At 41.9% G+C, this 22158-nt stretch overlaps 1 protein-coding gene across 1 annotated transcript; it reads right to left on the bottom strand.

The window, feature by feature from the left end:
- Positions 1-475: 475 nt before the first annotated feature.
- Positions 476-20321, bottom strand: LOC124277519 (universal stress protein Sll1388-like). The gene is made up of 4 exons (XM_046713230.1): positions 20251-20321; positions 19745-19800; positions 12970-13077; positions 476-1153 (listed from the first exon to the last, which is right to left on the bottom strand). The coding sequence occupies exons 1-4, from the start codon at positions 20319-20321 to the stop codon at positions 969-971; spliced, it is 420 nt and encodes a 139-aa protein (XP_046569186.1). The 3' UTR covers positions 476-968.
- Positions 20322-22158: the final 1837 nt, after the last annotated feature.

Below are 22158 nucleotides of genomic sequence, written 5' to 3'. Positions count from 1 at the left end.
CCCCCACCGTCATATTGCTGGAATATTGCTAAAAGCGGTGTAAAACCATAATCATTCACTCCTAGTGGTCAGACCAACTTGGTCTCTTTTCATCTACGTTTACTAAAGAATTGTTTTGGAGAGAAAGCAAGTCGATCTACATAATGAATCAATTTAAATGACTAAATCATCCACATTTTAAAATTTTATTTAAAAAATAGTTATACAATTAGTGGAAATCATTTTTGAAAACTATATTTCCTTTTTTTTGGCCCGCTCTCTAGCTGGTTATAGTCGTAGATGAGGAACACCTAAAATAATGACTGATGGTCTTAACAGCGGCGTTAAACCCAACACACTCACTCACTCACTCACACTCACAAGTGACAAATAATCCATAATTCTTCGTGCCTCACTGGATATTGAAAGTAAGCACTATTGACCCTTTCTAACCACTTATCACACTATAACACACGTTAATAACAAACTTCGCAACTAAATCGGATATGTCGAACAATCACCAGTCATTAAGTCGATTCTTAACCACCATAGCAAACTTAGCATATGCCGAATCGTCGGTTAAATTAAGTCAAGTCTTAACAAGTTGGTGTATGTTGACATACTAAAAAGTGGAACTGACTAGGTATCGAAATCGGATATGTCGAATTGTTGGCTGAACCGAAGTCAACCCATGGGTTCAACATGTTGCCTTGCAATCAATTATTAGGAAAACTGTTTAGATATCGAAATGGGATATCCTGAAATGTCGTTTAACCCATGGTCTGCTACTTCTTTAAACATAACTTCTTATATGACGATTTGAATTCATGAGTTGGCAGAGTATTGAGGGCATATGTTCTAATTTTCTTATCAGGGGCAATTCTGACATACAACATATAAAATCTAAACATTCTGCAGTTGAGATGTAAATTTAGCTCCTGCTTCTCCCATTTCATGTATACTCCGGTAACGCTACGACGGGAAGTCGGTCACCGCCTGCACACTGTAACTGGCACGTGAGAATGGTGTACAATGTAGTCGCTGACGCTGCCGAGAAGCGTCCTCCGTATCTTCCCTATCCCTCGCGCTCCAGTGATGATCATGCTGGCGTTTTCTTCATCAGCAATACGCACGATTACCTCCCCTGGATTGCCGATCACGCTCTTTACCTTGCCTGTCATCTGTCAACAAACAGAAACACGTGAGACACATTCACAGTTAGTGAGTGAGGTTTTATGCCGCTTTTTAGCAATATTCCAGCAATAACACGGCGGGGGACACCAGAAGTGGGCTTCACACATTGTGCCCATCTGAAGAATCGAACCCGGGGTTTGGACGTGATGAGCGAGCGCCTTAACCACTGGGCTACACCACCGCCCCGATCGACCTATGAACGATACGGGTATGCGGACATGCCCCGCACGGAAATCATTAAATCTGAAACGAATTCTTATAAACAGAGCAGGTGTACTTTGTAAACACAAACTTGTGCCATCCGTTGTCATTTAAAGTTTTAGGTAACCCGTGAAGGTCCGGGTTAGAATATTGGATTTTCAGTAACCCATGCTTGTCGTAAGAGGCGACTAACGCGATCGGGTGGTCAGGCTCCCTGACTTGGTTGACACATGTCATCGGTTCCCATTTGCGCATATCAATGCTCATGCTGTTGATCACTGGATTGTCTGGTCCAGACTCGATTATTTACATACCGCAGCCATATAGCGTGTAGCATTCGGGGTATATCAAGTTATATATGATGAGACACTAGTGTACACGCAATTTCGTCGCATTTGGAAACCATCAGCGACACACGCCTCAAGCAAGCATCATCGACACACGCCTCTGACATGGACGTAAGTGTGTAGACTGTCAGTCCGGATGAAAAGTATATTGTAAACAGCGGTTATAAAGTGGGAACAACGAATCGGAAACGAACACTGCATGAAGGCACGTCGAAAGGTAGAGATTATCAGAGAAGTGGATCTGACGCAGAAGGTCGTCATCGACGTAGACGCAGAGATAGAAGTTGCAGCAGGAGCAGAGATAGAAGTGGCAGGAGCGGAGACAATCGCAGGGAGGAATTCCATTCCTCATCTGATGATATCGAAGGTGAGATGATAAATACCAATCATAACAAAGGTGAAAGTGCTCCTCATCCTTTGCGATCATGGGATGACCTCACAGTTCCTAGTTTTATAAGGGAGCTCATTGACAAAAGTGGATACAAAATCCCCACTCCAATTCAGATGCAAACAATTCCTATTGCTCTACAAAACAGGGATGTTCTTGGTGTTGCTGAAGCTGGAAGCGGTAAAACAGTTGCATACCTTGTTGCTCTTTTCGCATGGATTCACGGATTGCCAAAATGCGAGATGATGGGAAAGTCGACCAAAGCTCCCGATGCCATTATTCTTACACCAACACGTCTGTTGGCTCAACACGTCAAGGAGGAATGTGATAAGTTTGGCGAAGTAAGTGGCATCCGAACCGCCACAGTCATCGGAGGTGTAAATTATAAGGAGCAAACCAACAAGCTTGATTCGGGCTGTGAGATTGTTGTAGCAACTCCAGGCCGACTCCTTGATGTTCTGGAGAAAGGTAGTCTTGTTCTCAACCAGCGGACCTGTGTTGTGATGGATGAAGTGGATGTTATGGTAGAATTTGGCTTTGAGTCCGATTTACGTAAAATCCTTGATATATTACAAGGAATGCCAGAAACAGAAGGTAGAGAAGAGAATGCGAAGAAATGCCACCAGACAGTCATGTTCACGTCTACCATGCCTCCCACGGTGGAGCGTCTTGCGTGTACCTTTCTGTATGATCCCTGTGTGGTACAGGTTAGATTCAATTCACATCCAAGATGATCACAGCCATCATTGTATCAACATGGCGACAGAAGAATGATTGGCTGTTTGAGATCCTTCAGGAAAGATTGGAAACACCTGTTACCATTTTTTGTCGGTAGGAAGGGAGAAGCGGAGGAAGTGACCAGCTATCTCAATAGAATGGACTTCACTGCTGCTGTGCTTCACGGAGGAACGTGCATGATGCTGGGAGAGGCCGATGTGACAGCTTTGAAGGAAAGATCCATATTGACCATGTACACATATTTCTGGTAAAGATATCAACATAATAATATCTAACGTGTCAACAATTATTAACTATACAACGGCAATGTCTATTGGAGAAAACGTAAGTATACTACTCATCAAAAGTTTAGACTCACTGGTGTAAATGTAGCCACGTACTAAATTTGGCAAAATATTTCATACTGTTTAAAGGTATTGTTTACACATGTACTGATGTATTGTAAAATAAATTCGTAACGTTGAAATGAATATTGCCATGAGTTCAATAAATGATGAAACTCAGTGAAGGTGAGGTGAAATTGGGTTTTTACGTCGTGCCTGAGAATATTTGGCCCATATGACGACGCGCATCCGTGTGTACTAGCCCAGACTTAAGCTGGTTTTATAGTGCTAGCCCACTGAGATACCACGCAGCAGTGACACTCAGACACATTATACTGACTCCGAGCCGACCAGTCCTTGTTGTACCCGTTAATGCCGAGCGCCAGGCAGGGACCAACAAGTACCATATTTTAACGTCTTTTGGTATGACGCGGTCGGGGATCGAACCCGCGACCTTCCGCTCTCCGGGCGGACGCGCTATCCACTACACCACGGAGGAGGTTGATGAAACTTAGTGAAAATTGGCGAATTCTTAACAAAACTTTACACCAAAACTCAGCTGTTCACATGCCCAATATTTCCACATGCTTTACAGCATTTTGATGCATGATCCTTGAGCATCTGCAAATGATTTGCAGTTGGTTCTCCCAAGTTAGTGGAGAACTTCAGCTTCGATGTAACACACACACACACACATACACACACACACACATATATATATATATATATATATATATATATATATATATATATAGTGAGTGAGTGCTTTAAGTGTCTAAACCTTTGATGGGTAGTAGATAGTTTTGCTCGGGCAGGTCTTAGGGTAAAACAGTGTTACAGTTTCCTTCCTGAGGGATGAAGATTCTCATCTCTTCAATATCCTGAAGCAGATGTTTCTTGCTACTTCTTCAGCAAGTTGTCTCCCCGAATTGGTTTATCATCCTACTGCCCAGAACAAACCTGCTTGACAAATTAACAGTAAGGAAATCTGAACGCTATTCATTGACATTGGTGATATAATCTTAACTATTTATGTCTGTAAATTCAGACCATTTGCCATCATTTACTTTTAGTGGAAGAAATTTTAGAAAACGTCAATTGAGAGTTGTTTGTACGATTATGATTAGGAGCAAAAACAGCAGTGAGTGAGTACGCCCCCTTTTTAACAATATCGCGGCGGAGGACACAAGTAATGAGCTTCACGCATTATGCAAATGACGAAAAAACGGGGTTTTGGCGTGAAGGGGTAAGGCTTTAACCACTTGGCTATCACTGCCTCTGAAAACAGCAGTGGGACGAATATGAATAGATGAATGGATCACCGAAAACCTATAGCAACAAACCTGGATATACTTCTGAATAATTTGCATTCATAAAACTAGATTTACGTCTCATTTCCATGGAGGAGGGACAGCTCGTCACGCCGAAGACCCGGGTTCGATTCCCCACATGGGTACAATGTGTGAAACCCGTTTCTGGTATCGACTGCCCTGATGTTGCCCAATATTATTAAAAGCGGCGTAAAACCATACTCGCTCTCTCTCACTCTGGTAGGCAGATCGCCAAAAGCCCTCGGTGTAACAGTCCCTCGATGAACTGAACAGAACTCTGTTTAGAAGTGAACTAACTGGTTCCTTGTCCAAAGTCAACGCACACGCACACGCACACGCACACACACACGTTCACAAACACGAACACGCACGCACGTACGCACGCACGCGAGACAGCGTTTCACAGCAAAATGTCATCGTGGTGTAACAATGCTTTGAAGCATAAAATAACACAGACTCCGTCATTACAAAGTAGAAGTGCCACTTCTCATAACAGCTGCTGCAGTTCGGAATAAGAAACATCTTTGGAAAAAGCACTGAGTGTACAGTTAAGTCACCTATGCCTCAACTATTTTGTCAACTATTTGTTCACTACACTACACACTACTGTATTTGTAATGACAGGTGGTGCTCGGGCCATGTACCCTGGATAGTTAGACAAAGTGTTAATCCGCATTCAGCAATATTCCAGCAACATCACGATTAACCGATATGAGTTTTGCTCTCGTTGTGGATATTACTAAAAAAGACACCAAAAAGTTTATTGGTTGGTTGGTTGGTTGGTTAAATATAGGAAGGCAACAGTCGCTTTTTGACAGAGATGGATGGAACACATCAGAGTGCAGACAAATGCGGTGAATGTAAAAGTGTCGACAGGAACGCAAAGATCAAATACTGGTGCATTCTCTTCCCACAGAGGTTACTCCTGTCATATCTTGCTCCGTAACCTCTGTTCTAATACGGCCCTTTCATGGTGTGAGCGTTCAAGACTCGTCATTGGAGGCAATCAGATTTAGTTGTGCAATCAGCGACGTTGTTTCAAAAGTGAGCATTCGCAAGGCCTCGGTAATTTCCGTATATTTCTAGAAAACTAAACCTCTTCCCCTGCACGAAGCGCAAACGTTTCTTCTAGACAGAACTCAGTCATGTTATGGCGGATCAATAGCGTCTCCATTGCCCTCGTTGACTAAGCTAGCCATTAAACGTCTTGTGTGTAACATCAACACAAGTCCCCGGCAGATGGGGGATATTTGTGGCCTCACATTTTGTTTGTGTTAGTCAAGTTGAATCTAAGTCGATGTAACACGTGTTCTGATTGGATAGAAGGAAGGGAGATAATTCGTGTTGCGATCTTTTGCCGCTAGTGGATTTTACGAGAAGAGGGAAATATGGCCGTATTAGAACAGAGGTTCGTAGGAAGATATGACAAGTAACCTCTGTGGGAAGAGAATGATACTGGTGTAGCGTTCACAAGCACCAGCACTTTAGTTGTTCCGTGTAGTAAGGTTACACTACAATGGATCACCGAGTCACCGGAGACTAGTTCTGTCACTGTCATCCCTACGGTTTGTCTTCTTTGTTTGTGAGGGGCGGTGGGGTAGCGTAATGCTTAAAGCTTTCGCTCGTCAGGCCGAAGACCCGGGTTCGATTCCCCACATGGGTGGAAAATGTTAAGCCCATTCCTGATGTTCCCCGCAGCGATATTGCTAGAATATTGCTAAAAGCGAAGTAAAACCCATCCTCGATAATCTCCAGGGTATACGTTACGATCACTCTCCACTATACCCTGGATGCATCCATGGCTTAGCCCCATAATTATATTACCTCCCTAGGCCGGCTCCGCATTCTCACAGTAGCCAATCAGCTAAGCCGCCATTACATCCGAGCTTGCCAGTGTCAACAAATATAGCCGTCGCAGTCGCGAAGGTTAGTTCACAGTGCCACTCAGATTTGTGAGGAAATAATACAGCCAAATTGACAGATCTGAAACTTATATCAGATCAAAAAATATATAAAATAACTCCTTCTACCTCTTTCAGGAGTACCTCGGCATCAATTGTGCTTGCCAAGTTTAAACGGTTAGATAATTTTAAGAAGCGAAAGTGAGTAGTGTTTGGTTCGCTCAACTTCCCAGCGTAGACACCTGATTGGATAAAAGCCAGCAAAGGAGGTAATATAATTATGGGTCCGCCGTGGATGCGTCAGGGTATAGTGGAAGTGATCGTAAGGTATACCCTGGAGATTATTGAGGATGAGTAAAACCAGACTCACTCCTCCTTGTTGACAAGAAGAGGTCTCGGAAACTTGGAGTCTCCAAAATTCTAAAATGAACTGAGGGTGGTTTAATCGCATATGTACAACGTGAAAGCCTATATTTGGTGTCCCTTGGCGTTATATTGCTGGACTATTGCCAAGTCACTCACCCTCTCTTAGGGACCAGTCCTAATTAATGGCTAGTGGGGGTGATGATGATTTGAAGGGGATCATCCATTTTGTTCTGTGGAGGTGTGTCATTGATTTTAGACATGACACGCAACGGGGGAGTTGCGGTGGGGGTGCTGTGGGTCAGTTGCTTTGTACTTCTTAGATTTTTAAATTTTAGGGAGGAAGGTGTCATTCACAATGCATAATATTATGCTTCTCCATAAAAATCAACATATCTCACTCCCTAAATGGTTTATTGCTTTGACATTACTTCTTTTGTATTTTTGTAATGTCCACCAGAGACTTGATACCGATATATGAGTACTGCTTCTTGACACATAGAGAATAAACAGGTTGATCTTTATTTTGAGTTCATGTACAATTGTAGACTTTTCCTGGAAATGATGTATTCTCGATGTTTAACATTCTGCTAATCACACTTCAAATCTCAACCGGAAGTAATCAAATCAGAAACCTAGCAAACACAACGCAGCCGTTTGAAACTGTCGTGGAACTAAGTAGGAGCTGTCTCGGTAACCGAGTTTAAATGTACACAATTCCTCTCCTCCTATACTTACACTCCCTGTATCCGTATATGACATAAGCTGGTGGGAACATTTGATGCACTGTATCAATGTTTGATATTGGCCTCTTTGTCGTTCTGCAAAGATGCTTTGTAATACAAGGCAATTGTCCTGTGTTCAGAGTCTCATTAAACTGTGTGACCAAATACGTTGCACTGTCTAGCCCACAGACCAGACATATTACATTGTGTGAGTCACAGACCAGGCAGACACATTACACTGATGTGTGTGTGCGTGCGTGCGTGCGCGCACACGTGCATGCATGCGTGTGTGTGTGTCACTCACTCTGGTTTTCGGTTCATCGTGGATTTGAGACAAAAATACCACATTTCCATTGAAACTCAATGTTTCCTGAAGATTTAACTCAATGTTTCCTGGAGATTTAACTCAATGTTTCCTGAAGATTTAACTCAATGTTACCTGAAGATTTAACTCAATGTTACCTGATGATTTAACTCTACGAAAACATTTGAAATCTCAGCCTGCATGTCAGCCATAAAATTCGCGCGGTACTTTCTGCAGGTAAACCGTCCTCACATTTAAATCACTGTGTGTATCATAACACCCAGTGTCTGTAACTGATGGAAATGTTGCGTGGGTCCACAGTATGGCCTACTGGATCGACATCGTCTATCGCTACCGTGTATCAGATATGCCCACAAGTTTCCACTCACTGCAATAATCAGATATGGATATGTAATTGACAGAGTGGCTCATTCACAGACCACTTGTAACATCCAGTGATTCAAATGTCAGCCCAAGTACATGACCTATACACGACGTTACCTTATGCCGATATCATGCAGTACTTATGCTTTTATTGTACATGTATTGATGTGTCTATTTGACCTGTCGAAATATATAACACTAATGGTCAGTACAAACACCGCTGTGTCGAACTAAAAGGGCCTACGTAAAACTTCGAGTTATCCGAGGTTCTACACAACCGAAAAATTATGACTACTAGGGAAGGAATAGAAGGAGTTGACTTTTACCTCGACACAACCGTATGTTCAGACATGAAAGTTCGACACGAAGATATTTGACTGTATTACCCATAAGCAATATCGGACAAGGTGGGCTGTCTAAGGTGCCAGGCTAATGATCCAGCGACTTTGTGGTGCCGGGATCGAGCTCACATGTGACCGGGTGTAAAAACCTTGGAGTCAACTTTGTGTGCAGACTCTTTAAGTGTTGTCACAAACCCTAGTGTACAGTACACAACCCTGTGCACTTAAAGGAACCCACGAATCCGTTGGTATATGACCAGATGTTGGCCACATGTGCAAACATCTAGTTGCGGGTACAGCAACGTGCAGTAAACGTGGACAAAATACTGTGACTATGTGTCCATCCAGTCCATCCAGCTGTTAATGGGTACCTCGTAAGGATGGGAAAGTCGCAATAACTTGGTGCGCATAATGGCTGCAAGAGTTGTATGATCCAGTGGGAGTTGAGATTGATAATAAGATGTGCCGCTGAGAGTGACATCCAATGATCGTGGGTAGAAACAGCGCCTTGGATATGTGCGCTATATAAATATCCGAATTATATTTATAAATTACCTTGACGAATAAATTATGTCTCATTATAACTGGACTCTATAATGGCACCTGATTGTAGCATAAATCTCCCGTGATTATACCAAGTATATCGTTGCTTTCTGTTTCATGAATATCATAATATTCGTAACATTATTAATCTTTTCATTATAAACCCAATTCGATAATCCATTACCATTGTCATGCATGAGTTCGCACGGTACACCAAAGAGAGGAATGAGGAAATCAAACGTTTGCAAGTGTTCGCCTCTTCCACCAACGAGGGGAATTAAGAAATCTAACGTTTACATGAGTTCGCCAGGTCCACCAATGAGAGGGCTTAAGAAGTCAAACGGTTACAAGAGTTGGCCAGGTCCACCAAGGGGAGAATTAAGAAATAAACGTTTACCTGAGTTCGCCAGGTCGACCAAGGAGGAGAATTAAGAAATCAAACGTTTACATGAGTTCGCTTGGTCCACCAATGAGAGGGCTTAAGAAGTCAAACGTTTACCTGAGTTTGCCAGGTCAACCAAGGATGAGAATTAAGAAATAAACGTTTACCTGAGTTCGCCAGGTCGACCAAGGATGAGAATTAAGAAATCAAACGTTTACATGAGTTCGCCTGGTCCACCAAGGAGGGGACTTAAGAAGTCAAACGTTTACCTGAGTTTGCCAGGTCGACCAAGGATGAGAATTAAGAAATCAAACGTTTACATGAGTTCGCTTGGTCCACCAATGAGAGGACTTAAGAAGTCAAACGTTTACAAGAGTTGGCCAGGTCGACCAAGGAGGAGAATTAAGAAATCAAACGTTTACATGAGTTGGCCAGGTCGACCAAGGATGAGAATTAAGAAATCAAACGTTTACATGAGTTCGCCTGGTCCACCAAGGAGGGGACTTAAGAAGTCAAACGTTTACATGAGTTGGCCAGGTCGACCAAGGATGAGAATTAAGAAATCAAACGTTTACATGAGTTCGCCTGGTCCACCAATGAGAGGACTTAAGAAGTCAAACGTTTACATGAGTTGGCCAGGTCAACCAAGGATGAGAATTAAGAAATCAAACGTTTACATGAGTTCGCCTGGTCCACCAAGGAGGGGACTTAAGAAGTCAAACGTTTACCTGAGTTTGCCAGGTCGACCAAGGATGAGAATTAAGAAATCAAACGTTTACATGAGTTCGCTTGGTCCACCAATGAGAGGACTTAAGAAGTCAAACGTTTACAAGAGTTGGCCAGGTCGACCAAGGAGGAGAATTAAGAAATCAAACGTTTACATGAGTTGGCCAGGTCGACCAAGGATGAGAATTAAGAAATCAAACGTTTACATGAGTTCGCCTGGTCCACCAAGGAGGGGACTTAAGAAGTCAAACGTTTACATGAGTTGGCCAGGTCGACCAAGGATGAGAATTAAGAAATCAAACGTTTACATGAGTTCGCCTGGTCCACCAATCAGGGCAATAAGAAAATCAAACGTTTACACCTGTTGTGATACCTGGGTATATTTTTAGCAAATGCTATCTTTTGTACAAATCTAATACATACATGTTTACACCCGAAATGGCGATTAACTTGATCTGGTACTTTGGCTGATCGCATGTCCTTGTGTCAACATATACGAAAGTGACAAAACCCTTTCCGTATTCATAAGAAACCTAAATTCAACACTTGAGTTCTTCACATCAACTCCATGGAATCGTTCACGCTTTCGTGTCAAGGTCATTGACGTAAAATGTCAGCAATGGGTCTGGCGTTAGCATGTCAACACATTAGTGATATAATATCGACGTCATTTACATATTGTTTTATTCCTTCTCCCCTTCTGCTTTGTCAATAATCACGAAGTAACACAAACATATATTTCATCACATTTATATATATATTCGTATTCAACAAAATTATTTTGTGTGAGAACTTCATAACATCATTATGAATGTTGAGACTATACACATTAGAATAATACAATATATAACATTCTGACATGCACAAGCATACAACCCAACATATTTCATATCATTTACAATTTATCAGTAAACACTTAAGTCCATGGAATTATCTTACCTAGAAATGAGTTCTGGTATATTAGCACAGACATAAAATGTAATGAAACATTGTGAATCCTTAAAAGAAAATACCTTCATCACAATTTGAGAAATTTTCAGAAGATTCTCCCGCCACACTCGACAGTTGAATACATCAACATCCACAATATACATACATAAAGTATTTATTAATTACTTTGTTCAAATGCATATTGTTTCATAGCTTCACTATGCCGAGGAATATATTGATATGTATTTTAGTCTTTGATCACAACATATCAACTGTAATCTCTTCCACCAAAAACAAAGGTGACTTCAATGATCTCCTGATAATATCATGCAGAAATGCTCTTTAAGAAACACTATTAAACAACAACAATGATTCTCATCGTGGCACATGTCACAAAACATTATGCAAACTCAGGTCAATTGTCCACCTGAGAAGCCATCACTGGGTAGCATATGGTCAGCCAAACAGGTCTTTGCTCTGAGACCCGTGAAGATCCGGGTAGAATAGGTCTCTCAGCAAACCCATGTGCTTCTGCCACAAAAGGCGACTCATGCTTGTCGTAAGAGGCGACTAACGGATCGGTATTGCCGCTCGCTGGACTTGCTTGATTACTACGTCATCGGTTCCCTAATTGCGCAGATCGATGCTCATGCTGATGATCACTGGGATTGTCTGGTCCAGACTCGATTATTTGGCTAAGTAGACCGCCGCCATATAGCTGGGATATTGCTGAGTGCGGCGTGTGCAAACTCACTCACTCACCTACTCTTTGCTCCGGACATCGCTTGGCCACTGGTTCGTGACATGTCTCCACATGTTTATTATTAAATTTTGCCTTAGAAAAACTTGTAGGTCTGACCTTTATATATTGTAACCTTGATGAAGCAAATCCTATGAGAGAACTTAACAAGAGTCTAGGACGCTGAGTGAAACCTTCGTAGAAAAAGTATGCCTCACTTGCGGCCTCAAAATGTTGTAGACACAAAAAAGATGGAATATTGTTAGGCACTAAGGGGAAGCTGACGATTCAAAAAACTGAAATCATCCTCTCTTGCCATACAGTCTTGTGCCCAGTGTTCATTCTGAATATTTATCTCTGAAGCGTTTATGTTTAACGTCTTAGAGATAAATGACATTTGTTTCAATTTGTCTTGTCCAATTTGGCACGCATCAAGAAACAGGATCAGCAATGACAGGGGCACATGTGGATGCCAGGACTTCACATTATTTTTCTCACAGCTTAACTTAGATAGCATCTGTGTTCATTTAGGTTCTCGTACTCTGGTTGTAAGCTCCTTCTTTCTTTCCCACAGAGGTTATTCCTGTCATATCTCTCCTACGCAACCTCTGTTCTAATACGGCCCTTTCATGGGGAGAGCGTTCAGGACTCGTCATTGGAGGCAATCAGATTTAGCTGTGCAATCAGCGACGTTGTTTCAAAAGTGATCATTCGCAAGGCCTCGGTAATTTCCGCATGCTTCGAGAAAATAAAAATCTTCCCTACGCGATGCGCAAAACGTTTCTTCTGTGACAGAACTCAGTCATGTTATGGCGGGATCAGTGGCGTCCCCATCGCCCTCGTTGACAACGGACAAGCTAGCCATTAAACGTCTTGTGTGTAACATCAACACAAGTCCCCGGCAGATGGGGATATTTGTATTCCCACATTTGCTTGTGTTAGTCGGGTTGAATCTAAGTCGATGTAACACGTGCTGATTGATAGAAAAGAAGGGAGATAATTCGTGTTGCGATCTTTTGCCGCTAGGGGATTTTAGATGAGAACCGGGAGATATGGCCGTATTAGAACAGAGGTTCGTAGGAAGATATGACAAGTAATCTCTGTGGAAGAGAATGGCTGTAAGCACGTACCCCATAATTTCTTCAGCCTCCTCCCCAGCTGCTCTATGAATTCTTTGATCCTATGTTGTTCCACCTCCAGTTGGTCTGCTACTATAGCCATGTCAGTCATCACCATACCTGGAGCATTACAACACAGGACATTTGAATGATGCAGTATGTACACATATTGTGAATATTATAATAACATATGAGATATCAACATAATGCTTTTATTACCAAGTAAGAAAATATATTACGCGTATGCAATTTCAGTTAAACGGCAATATACAACACAAACAGAAGTGAGTGGAGTGAGTGAGTTTTACGCCGCACTCAGCAATATTCCAGCTTATATCGCGGCGGTCTGTAAATAGACCAGACCAGATAATCCAGTGATCGACAGCATGAGCATCCATATGCGCAATTGGGAACCGATGTGTCAACCAAGCCAGCGAGCCTGGACTAATTCGATCCCGCTTAGCCGCTTCTAAGACAAACAAGGGTTACTGAAGGCACATTCTAACCCTGACCTTCACGGGTGCCAAACAGAAGTATCAAACAGGAGCTAAGAAAAACAATATCACATACCACGTACTCACACAAATACATAGATAAATACAGATATAAATACTAACAAATATATAATTGACCATTATTTTAAAGTATATCCAGTGTTGACTATATGCAGCGAGTGCTCCAAAGATATGTACTAGGACTAACATCTAGTCTCCTAAATGAACATATTTTACAGAAAAGAGTAGATAATCTAGGCTTGCCACACATTCTAGACTCTGCACAGGCTGCATTTGGGAACATAACACTTTGTTTTAGGGTCTGTATGACAGACTAAAGCATGGAATCCTGGAAGGGATGTGTTGTCGCTTTGTCGCACGTTCGTTAATTTCTATTCTTCATTTTGTTTGTTTTTGAGAGAGAGCGACAATGACATATGTCTCCCTCGGATTCCATGATACTAAAATCGTATGCCATCACCATGAAATAGCCATGATAATGAGGTGTTCAGGAAAGCGTGGGCTTAAGAAGGCCATTTTAGTATACCCCTTGTGGCAAGTAAAATTTAGATTGCAGAATAAATGTATAGACATAACTGCATTCTGGATATACCGTGACACTTTTAACTTATTGACTTATTCCGCTTTGTAATGTAAGAAAGCTCACCGAAATTAGATAGGCCCGTATGAATGAAGTGCACACAGTATAGATAATTTGAGCAGTAGAGCTCCGCATTTCATTTCAATCCGATTCTCATTTCCTTTTCTTCACGGCATATTCGAAGCATAGCATAACATATCTTGATAAGTGGTTGCTTAAAAGCCGAACTGTTTTATTTCCTTATGTACCTGGCATTTATTTGGTATGTATTGCTCCTGGATGTTCTTCTTCTTAAGGCTGGCGGCGGTGGGGTAGTCTAGTGGTTAAAGCGTTGGCTCGTCACGCCGAAGGCCCGGGTTCGAATCCCCACATGGGTACAATGAGGAAGCTCCATTTCTGGTGTCCCCGCCGTGATATTGCTGGAATATTGCTAAAAGCGGCGTAAAACCAAACTCAGTCAGTCAGTCAGTCTCAGTTTAAGGCTGTTACATATAGTTAGGAAATGGTACAGATCTCCGATATTAGGTTACAATATAAACCTTCTTTCAGATTTTGGTAATTTTATTATGTCTCCTGTTATCACCAAAGTTATACATCAAACTCTGACCAGGAGCCAAGTCGGTTATAATTGCTAATATGCATTACTTGGGTCGATTCCATTAATTAGCCATCTGCTTCAAGGCTAATCTTAAAACTTGCACAGATTCATTATCTGGTGCTAGATGCCAATATACTCCTAAAAAGAAACGCACAGGTGAAAACTCAGGAATGTAAACACTTTATCTTTGTTTCTAAATAAAACTTTAAATCCAATGATCGCACGAACGTAATTCTTTCACTATGGATGCTGCCGTCAAGAGTCAGCTTTACAAAACATGCAGCCATCATTTGTCTCTGAAACCATTGCAGGTAATCGGGCGTACAGATGGCGCGTGGAGGTCAAAGTACCTGTTGTGACCAATTCCTCGAGCTCTGCAGTAAACACAGCTTTGGCACCTCCTGGGTCCATGGACACGATCAGTCTTTGAATCCGTGCTTGGGGATCCTCCTCCATCTCCTGCAAGGCTTCTGAGAGCAGTTGTTGCAATCGTTTAGTTGAAGCTTCTCGACGACGTGTCGAACGCGTTTCCAGGCTGGTCCCACAAATGCTCTGTACTGGGTTGAAATCGGGGATTTTGAAGGCCAGGGAAGAACTGTGGATGTTCCTGATTCGGGTCGGGTAGTCCATCGTGATGCGAGCCACGTGGCGGTCCTTTGGCGTTGTCCTGTTGGAAAAAACGTGACGCTGAGGGTTGATGACATAGGTAAAGCAAGATGATTGCTGCAGAATTCTCATCCCTGTAACGAATTGCAGCGTCAGGGTTACCACGGACGTACCCTCAAGTCACTTCTCCTGTTGTAAGAAATGGCCCCCATACCACTTTACACTCTCCAAATCTGGTCCGCTTCAACTTACACAATTACGGGCGTAACGTCTCAAGCTCTCCGTCTATATGACCCTCGTCCTACCATCGTGTTCTCGAAGTTGGAAACGAGGATCTGCCGCTGAACCAAATCTGCCGCCAAATGTCTCCAATTCCATCTCTGGACGCTCCTGGGCACCATCGAACACGTGCCAGGGCGATGATGAGGTCGTAGTGTGCATCCTACTGTGGGAGGTCGTCGAGGGCGCGTATCCCGCGCTGTCTGGAGGCGATTTTCGATGGTTCAGCGGAGACGCGGCGAAGACTCTGGGACGTTCTCTGCTGTTTGTGTTGCTGGGACGGCCCGGTTACGTAAATGGAACACCCGGGATGTAGCGTGTCCTGTGCAGCATTGGTTACCGTACCAGCTAATCATCCCGAGGTCGGTCGCGGGTCGAGCCCAGCTTGATTGTAGCGCCTCCATGTAAACGGGAAATTGCTGTGTGATGCACGCTGGAAGTGTCTTGCAACTGATGACTGAGATTCGCCAGCTTCTAAGACGTCCGATGGCGATGTTCCGGTCAGCTTCTGCTAAGTCGTGGCATGGTACGTTGAATTGCCGCAAACTGGCGTTGAAAGTGAATTGAACACGTTAAACTGCCTTCCCCTACATACCCTACACACTGGTGCATAGGTGAAGCAACTTTCACGTGCATATCGTTCGAAGTGTCATTTACACGTGAAAATTTCATGATATTTCTAAAACCATCATCAAACAACAATATTTCATGAAATGGGTGTGTTTGAGCTGATACTTAATGGATATGAACAAGTATACATTATGTTTGGTTAAAGGTAACCGGTTTTGTTTGCATAGAAATAAAATAAAGTTAATTTTAAATTCCATTATCACCCGTGCGTTTCTTTTGGTAGCAGGAGTATATTTGGAATTTTGGCGGTACATATCTTTAATTTGGTTTGAAAATGTGACGAAAACTAATTTACCTATACATCCAACGTCTTGTAAGACCCAAGCATAGCCAAGACCTAAAACTAAATAAATATGTCTAACATCTCCTGGCCAGTTCTGTTCACCTTTGAGTCAGGATTAACTAACATTTGCCCTCACCTCGGAAGTTTATCGGATAGGATGTGAAGTAGTTTTATCCAGTATTTTAATAAGTCAACCCAACCATCATCTACAACAATGGGTATCGTCCGCATTCTACTGAAGCCATTACATTAGGACTGGTTAATGCCTGTACAGATAATGTTTTACATGAGAGAAATTGGGCCCTCTCTACCACCTCTCGTCTTCGATGTCCTTTATATTTCCCATCCACAAAGAAGGATGGGTTTCATTTTATTATATATTGACAAAAATATTCCAAGTGGGACTTTTCCATTGCCCAAACTAATATGAAAACATTCAATGATGGCCTTTTCCCATTTATATCGCCAAATGTGATTCTGCTCATCAAAAGTCCAAGGTCAGTAATATTCTGAATCAATTTCATTACGATATCGATAAAACCATTTTCTACCTTTTTACGAAGAACAATTATTTTCATTTTCGAAAGGTTGACATTTAACTTCCACGATTGTAGGACATACTCGATCAGAAATAAAAATAACGTAATCAGCAAACATTAATAGAAAAGAATGTATGTCAGTCAGGAATAATTGTTCTTCTCTTCGACATGTGTCAAGATCATCGGCAGTCAACCTCATTGTTCAAAAATGTAAATAAAATGGGGCTTAATACACAGCCCTGTTTCAGTCCAATATGACATACAAAAATACTTAATAAAACCAGCGTTACACCATACGCATAAGTTGTATCAGACTAATACTAAAAAATCAAAAAAATAATATGAAGACAACATTTTAGGAGAACATGTAGGCAACATAAGCTTATTTCTTCCAGTAGAATCAATTGTTTGTTAAGGCCCACAAGGTCTATAGGAATGGATTGGGTGACTTGGTCGATTGCGTGTCAGCGTACACATAATGCTCATGTTATCAACCACACGCTTGTCTGGTCCAGACTTTATCATTTACTAATCGCATGCGGGTACTTCCTAAATTATTGTATGGAGATGTAATACCCTGGATATAATGAGGATGATAGCTAATACTAGGTATAGCTAATGTGATATCTACAAAGCGTCTCAGTGTGCATTTTGTGTGATATTAATAACGTTGTCCTTTGTCATCTGATGTAAAGTTGGTGTATAAATACATTATGGTATTACGTTGTCCTTTACCTCGGATGTAACGATGACGGTGTAAAAATACATTGTTATATTACGTTGTCTTTGACCTCCCGATGTAACGATGACGGTGTATAAAATACATTGTTATATTACGTTGTCTTGACCTCTGATGTAACGATGACGGTGTATAAATATACGTAGATATTACGCTGAGCTTGACCTCTGATGTAACGATGGCGGTGTATAAAAAAATATTGTGATATTACGCTGACCTTGACCTCTTGATGTAACGATGACGGTATAAAAAATACATGAGAGTCTGGTCATACAAACACGCTGCTATGTGCATTGTGAGGTCGGCTGTTGTAACTTCGAGCTTGCCGAGAACTGATAACATCGGTAACAATCAAGAAATGTCTCCTGTCATCAACCTGTTGATTTGACCCTCGAAATAAGTAGGGCCCTGTGTTGCCTGTAATTGGTATTGCAACATGTCGCCATTTGCATTTTAGGAAACTTGAAGATGCATCTTAAATACTTAATGTTGAATATGACGAGTTGAAAACATTTTGACACAGTCTCTCGTGGTCGAGTGGATGGAACGTCTGATTGGAGAGCGGAAGGTCTGTGTTCGATACCAATACCAGTCCATACCAAGAGATGTTAAGATATGCTGCTTGTTGTTACCCCTCAACCTTTCGTCGGTATTATTGGTACAAACAAAACCTCGTTGGCTGGGACTGAGTCCACATAATGTGTCTGGAGTGGAGTATCCATATTCAACAACGGTGTGTTATTTCAGTGGGCGAGCACAGCTCCACAAAGAGACATAAGACTCTACTACTTCCTGTTCCATATTTCATTCCGACATGACAACGATGATATATATACTTCTATGTATTCTTTCCCATCCTCCTTTATTTGTAGGCCGAAAGAGCGTAGAATTATCATGAATTTTAATCTTAATTAAAACAAATCTACGGATATACAAGAATATGTATTCGACTGTATCCCATGTTGGATGTAGATCGGACAGGTTGTATATAATTTCCAAAACAATATGATCCCTCGGCCTCAATTATGTGCATTCGGGAAAAGTTGTTTAAGCTCTGTTTTCGAGATCCAAAATCACATATACTGCTACGAACGCTTCGCGCAGTCTTATCGAATAATGTAACAGCCCCTCACTGCTGACTCTTATTGACCTCCATCGAGGTGACCTCGAATATAGATGCAGAGAGGTATCATCAAAAAATCATATTAAATTAGATTGACCTGAATGTCAATACAGAACTTTATTCAACTGAAACAAACATATAACTCGAACGCAGTTGACAGTTGACTAAAAACAATATCATGCCTCTAACAGATGAAGAAGTAAGAATATACCCGGAAACGTCGCGTTCCCTATAATAAAGTTGATATCCATTCATTTTCACCTTTAATGTGTAATCGATTCTAAAGACTCACTCTCTTACTGGACTTTATGCACGTACAGTCAAATTACCAAACACAAAGTGTTCCCTACTTTGGACCAGGCAGCCCGACACAACAGAATAGATTAACATCATAAGTACTTTGTACAGTAACCTTCTGATATAACGAACTCGACTGGAAACATTCATAGTCGTTCATTATACGCATTTCCACTAAAATATAAGTGAGTGGGTATGGTTTTACGCCGCTTTTAGCGATATTCCAGCAAAATCAAGGCGGGGACACCAGAAATGGACTTCACACATTGTACCAATGTGGGAAATCGAACCTGGTCTTCGGTGATAAGCAAAGCTTTAACCACTAGGCTAAATTATCGCCCCTATCTAAAATATAATGTGGCCGGAACAAAAAGCAGTTCGTTATATCCGTCAGTCTGTTATATCCGTCAGTTCGTTATATCCGTCAGTACGTTATATCCGTCAGTTCGTTATATCCGTCAGTTCGTTATATCCGTCAGTACGTTATATCCGTCAGTTCGTTATATCCGTTATATCCGTCAGTTCGTTATACCCGCCAGTTCGTTATAAGCGTGTCTCGTTTTAACGTAGTTTAATGTTTATGGCGTTCATATCTTACTTGAGTGGACAACAGCCCGATATTCTGGACAGTGGACAAAGATGACGTGGTCTTTGCTTTGTGAATATTGTCCATATACCCCCGCGGAGAAGCAATGAATATATTACCTATGTATAAATGTATGTGGAAATATTACTGTAAATATATTAATTATTTCATTGTAAACAGAAAATGGACAGGTAGCTCATCCACAGAATGCAAATAGTCTACTTGCATGGAGTAATTATCACACTGCAGAATTCATATAATGAATATTCAGAAAGTAAGTTTTCATTTTGACAAGAATAGAATAGCGTAATGAAAAACATCTCACTATATAATGCATTCTGTATGAGGAGGGGGCTGATAAGAGAAGAAGAAAAAAGAGACGCTATCTGCCCCACTAGTGTTCACATTAGTCTACACATATCACACATGCTCGTGACACGTGTGATACTCGAGGAGTAGAACGTAATCCCACCCTCCTACAAACAGTACTTCCTGTTTAGGATTCAACTCACACTTACATTGAAAGGCATAGTCCGAGTTCTCCGCTCCCGTCCATCGCTATGGCTACAACTCGCTTGGCGTCGGCCATCTTGAACAGGTTCTTGTGAATGGATTTCTCTGTACGTCGTCACTCACCTTTCTTGTCTGAAGTGAGCATATCTCTAAGTCACGTGACACTACGAACGAGGTTACATGATAACTATGACAGATAGCACAAGTAAGCACACTGGACATACGTTGGTGACGATGTTGTGATGTCAGAAAAAATGAACTATATGACACAACGTGTGTATTTTTTTATTGACTGATTTGTTTGTTTGTTTGTATGTTGCTTAACGCCACACTCAGCAATATTCCAGCTATATGGCGGCGGTATGTAAATAATCGAGTCTGACCAGACACTCCTGTGATCAACATCATGAACACCGATCTACGCAATTTGGACACGATGACGTGTGCCAATCCAATCAGCAAGCCTGACCACCGATCCAGCCAGTCGAGAAGCATGGGCTGCTTAAGACCAATTCTAACGGTGATTTTCACGGGTATTATCGACTGATTCTTCACGTTACCTTTACAGTGTAAATGAGTTACTTGGCTGGGTGTAATACAGTTTTATAGTATTTACGCGAATAACTGTCATGCGTTTTACTATGATGTTTAAATCAGAAACCTGGGAAGATTTTCTTGTTATATTACTATTATATTGTTATATGATTTATAATCCGGAGCGGTGGGGTAGCCTAGTGGTTTAAAGCGTTCACTCTCGTCACCATGAAGACCCGGGTATTATTCTCCACGTGGATACAATGTGTGAAGCTCATTTCTGGTGTCTCCCGCCGTGATATTGCCGGAATATTGCTAAAAGCGGCGTAAAACCATACTCATTCACCCATGCATTTATAATCTTTTTTTCAGAATAGGGGCGTTGGGGTAGTCTAATGGTTCGCTCGTTACACCAAAGACCCGGGTTCTATTCTCCACATAGATACAATGTGAAGCTCATTTCTGGTGTCTCCCGCCGTAATATTGCTCGAATATTGCTACAAGCGGTGTAAAACCCATCTCAATCACTCACACAAGGCCACAAGCTGCTTCCTTGACTGACACAGGCTCAAGCAGCCACGATGAATGCTGTTCATACACTCGCACTCCAAGAAGTGTGTTCGCTCGTCACGAGGAAGGTCCGGAGTTCTATTCTCCACATAGATACAATGTGTGAAGCTCATTTCTGGTGTCTCCCGTCGTAATATTGCTCGAATATTGCTACAAGCGGTGTAAAACCCATCTCAATCACTCACACAAGGCCACAAGCTGCTTCCTTGACTGACACAGGCTCAAGCAGCCACGATGAATGCTGTTCATACACTCGCACTCCAAGAAGTGTGTTCGCTCGTCAAGAGAAAGCAGCCACGATGAATGCTGTTCATACACTCGCACTCCAAGAAGTGTGTTCGCTCGTCAAGAGAAAGGTCCGGGTTCAGTTTTCCTATGATGTACAATGAGATCAATTCCTAGCGTCCCCCGCTATGGTCTTGCTGGAATGTTACTACACGCGGCGTAAAACAACACACACACACACTTTCTGCAAGCAGTGTGTAGTTTTGTCCTGTGCAGACGGAATAAGGTAGAAATAATCTTTGAAATATTATCATATTCTGTGTACGGTCTCATTAAAATTTATTTTTGTAGAGCGTTACGATACCATTCTTCGTCAAGATCTGAAGACACCTCTACAGCTTGTTCAGCTTGACCTGATCAAGTGAATACTAATGAATTGCGTGACCGTGTCACAACTGGTTGGGTCCATTATTTTGAAGGGTGCACCTTTGTCAGTTGATTGTCAACATGTCCGAACAGCCGAGACAAGGTCGCCGTTTGACATCTCAGTGACGAGAAATCGTCAGCAATGTCCTTACTTTCTT

Source organism: Haliotis rubra, unplaced genomic scaffold, assembly GCF_003918875.1.
Source record: "Haliotis rubra isolate DU_JTF1 unplaced genomic scaffold, ASM391887v1 Scf222, whole genome shotgun sequence".
Classification (NCBI taxonomy): Eukaryota; Metazoa; Mollusca; class Gastropoda; order Lepetellida; family Haliotidae; genus Haliotis; species Haliotis rubra.
This window is presented reverse-complemented; position numbering and strand designations above follow the sequence as displayed.

Excerpts from the sequence above, each read along its gene's own strand:
- LOC124277519 (XM_046713230.1), bottom strand. The coding sequence starts at position 20,321 with ATGGCCGACGCCAAGCGAGTTGTAGCCATAGCGATGGACGGGAGCGGA. Across the intron at positions 19,801-20,250 it reads CTCGGACTATGCCTTTCAAT|CAAAGACCACGTCATCTTTG; the intron begins GTAAGTGTGAGT and ends ATATTCACAAAG. Across the intron at positions 13,078-19,744 it reads TCGGGCTGTTGTCCACTCAA|GTATGGTGATGACTGACATG; the intron begins GTAAGATATGAA and ends GTAATGCTCCAG.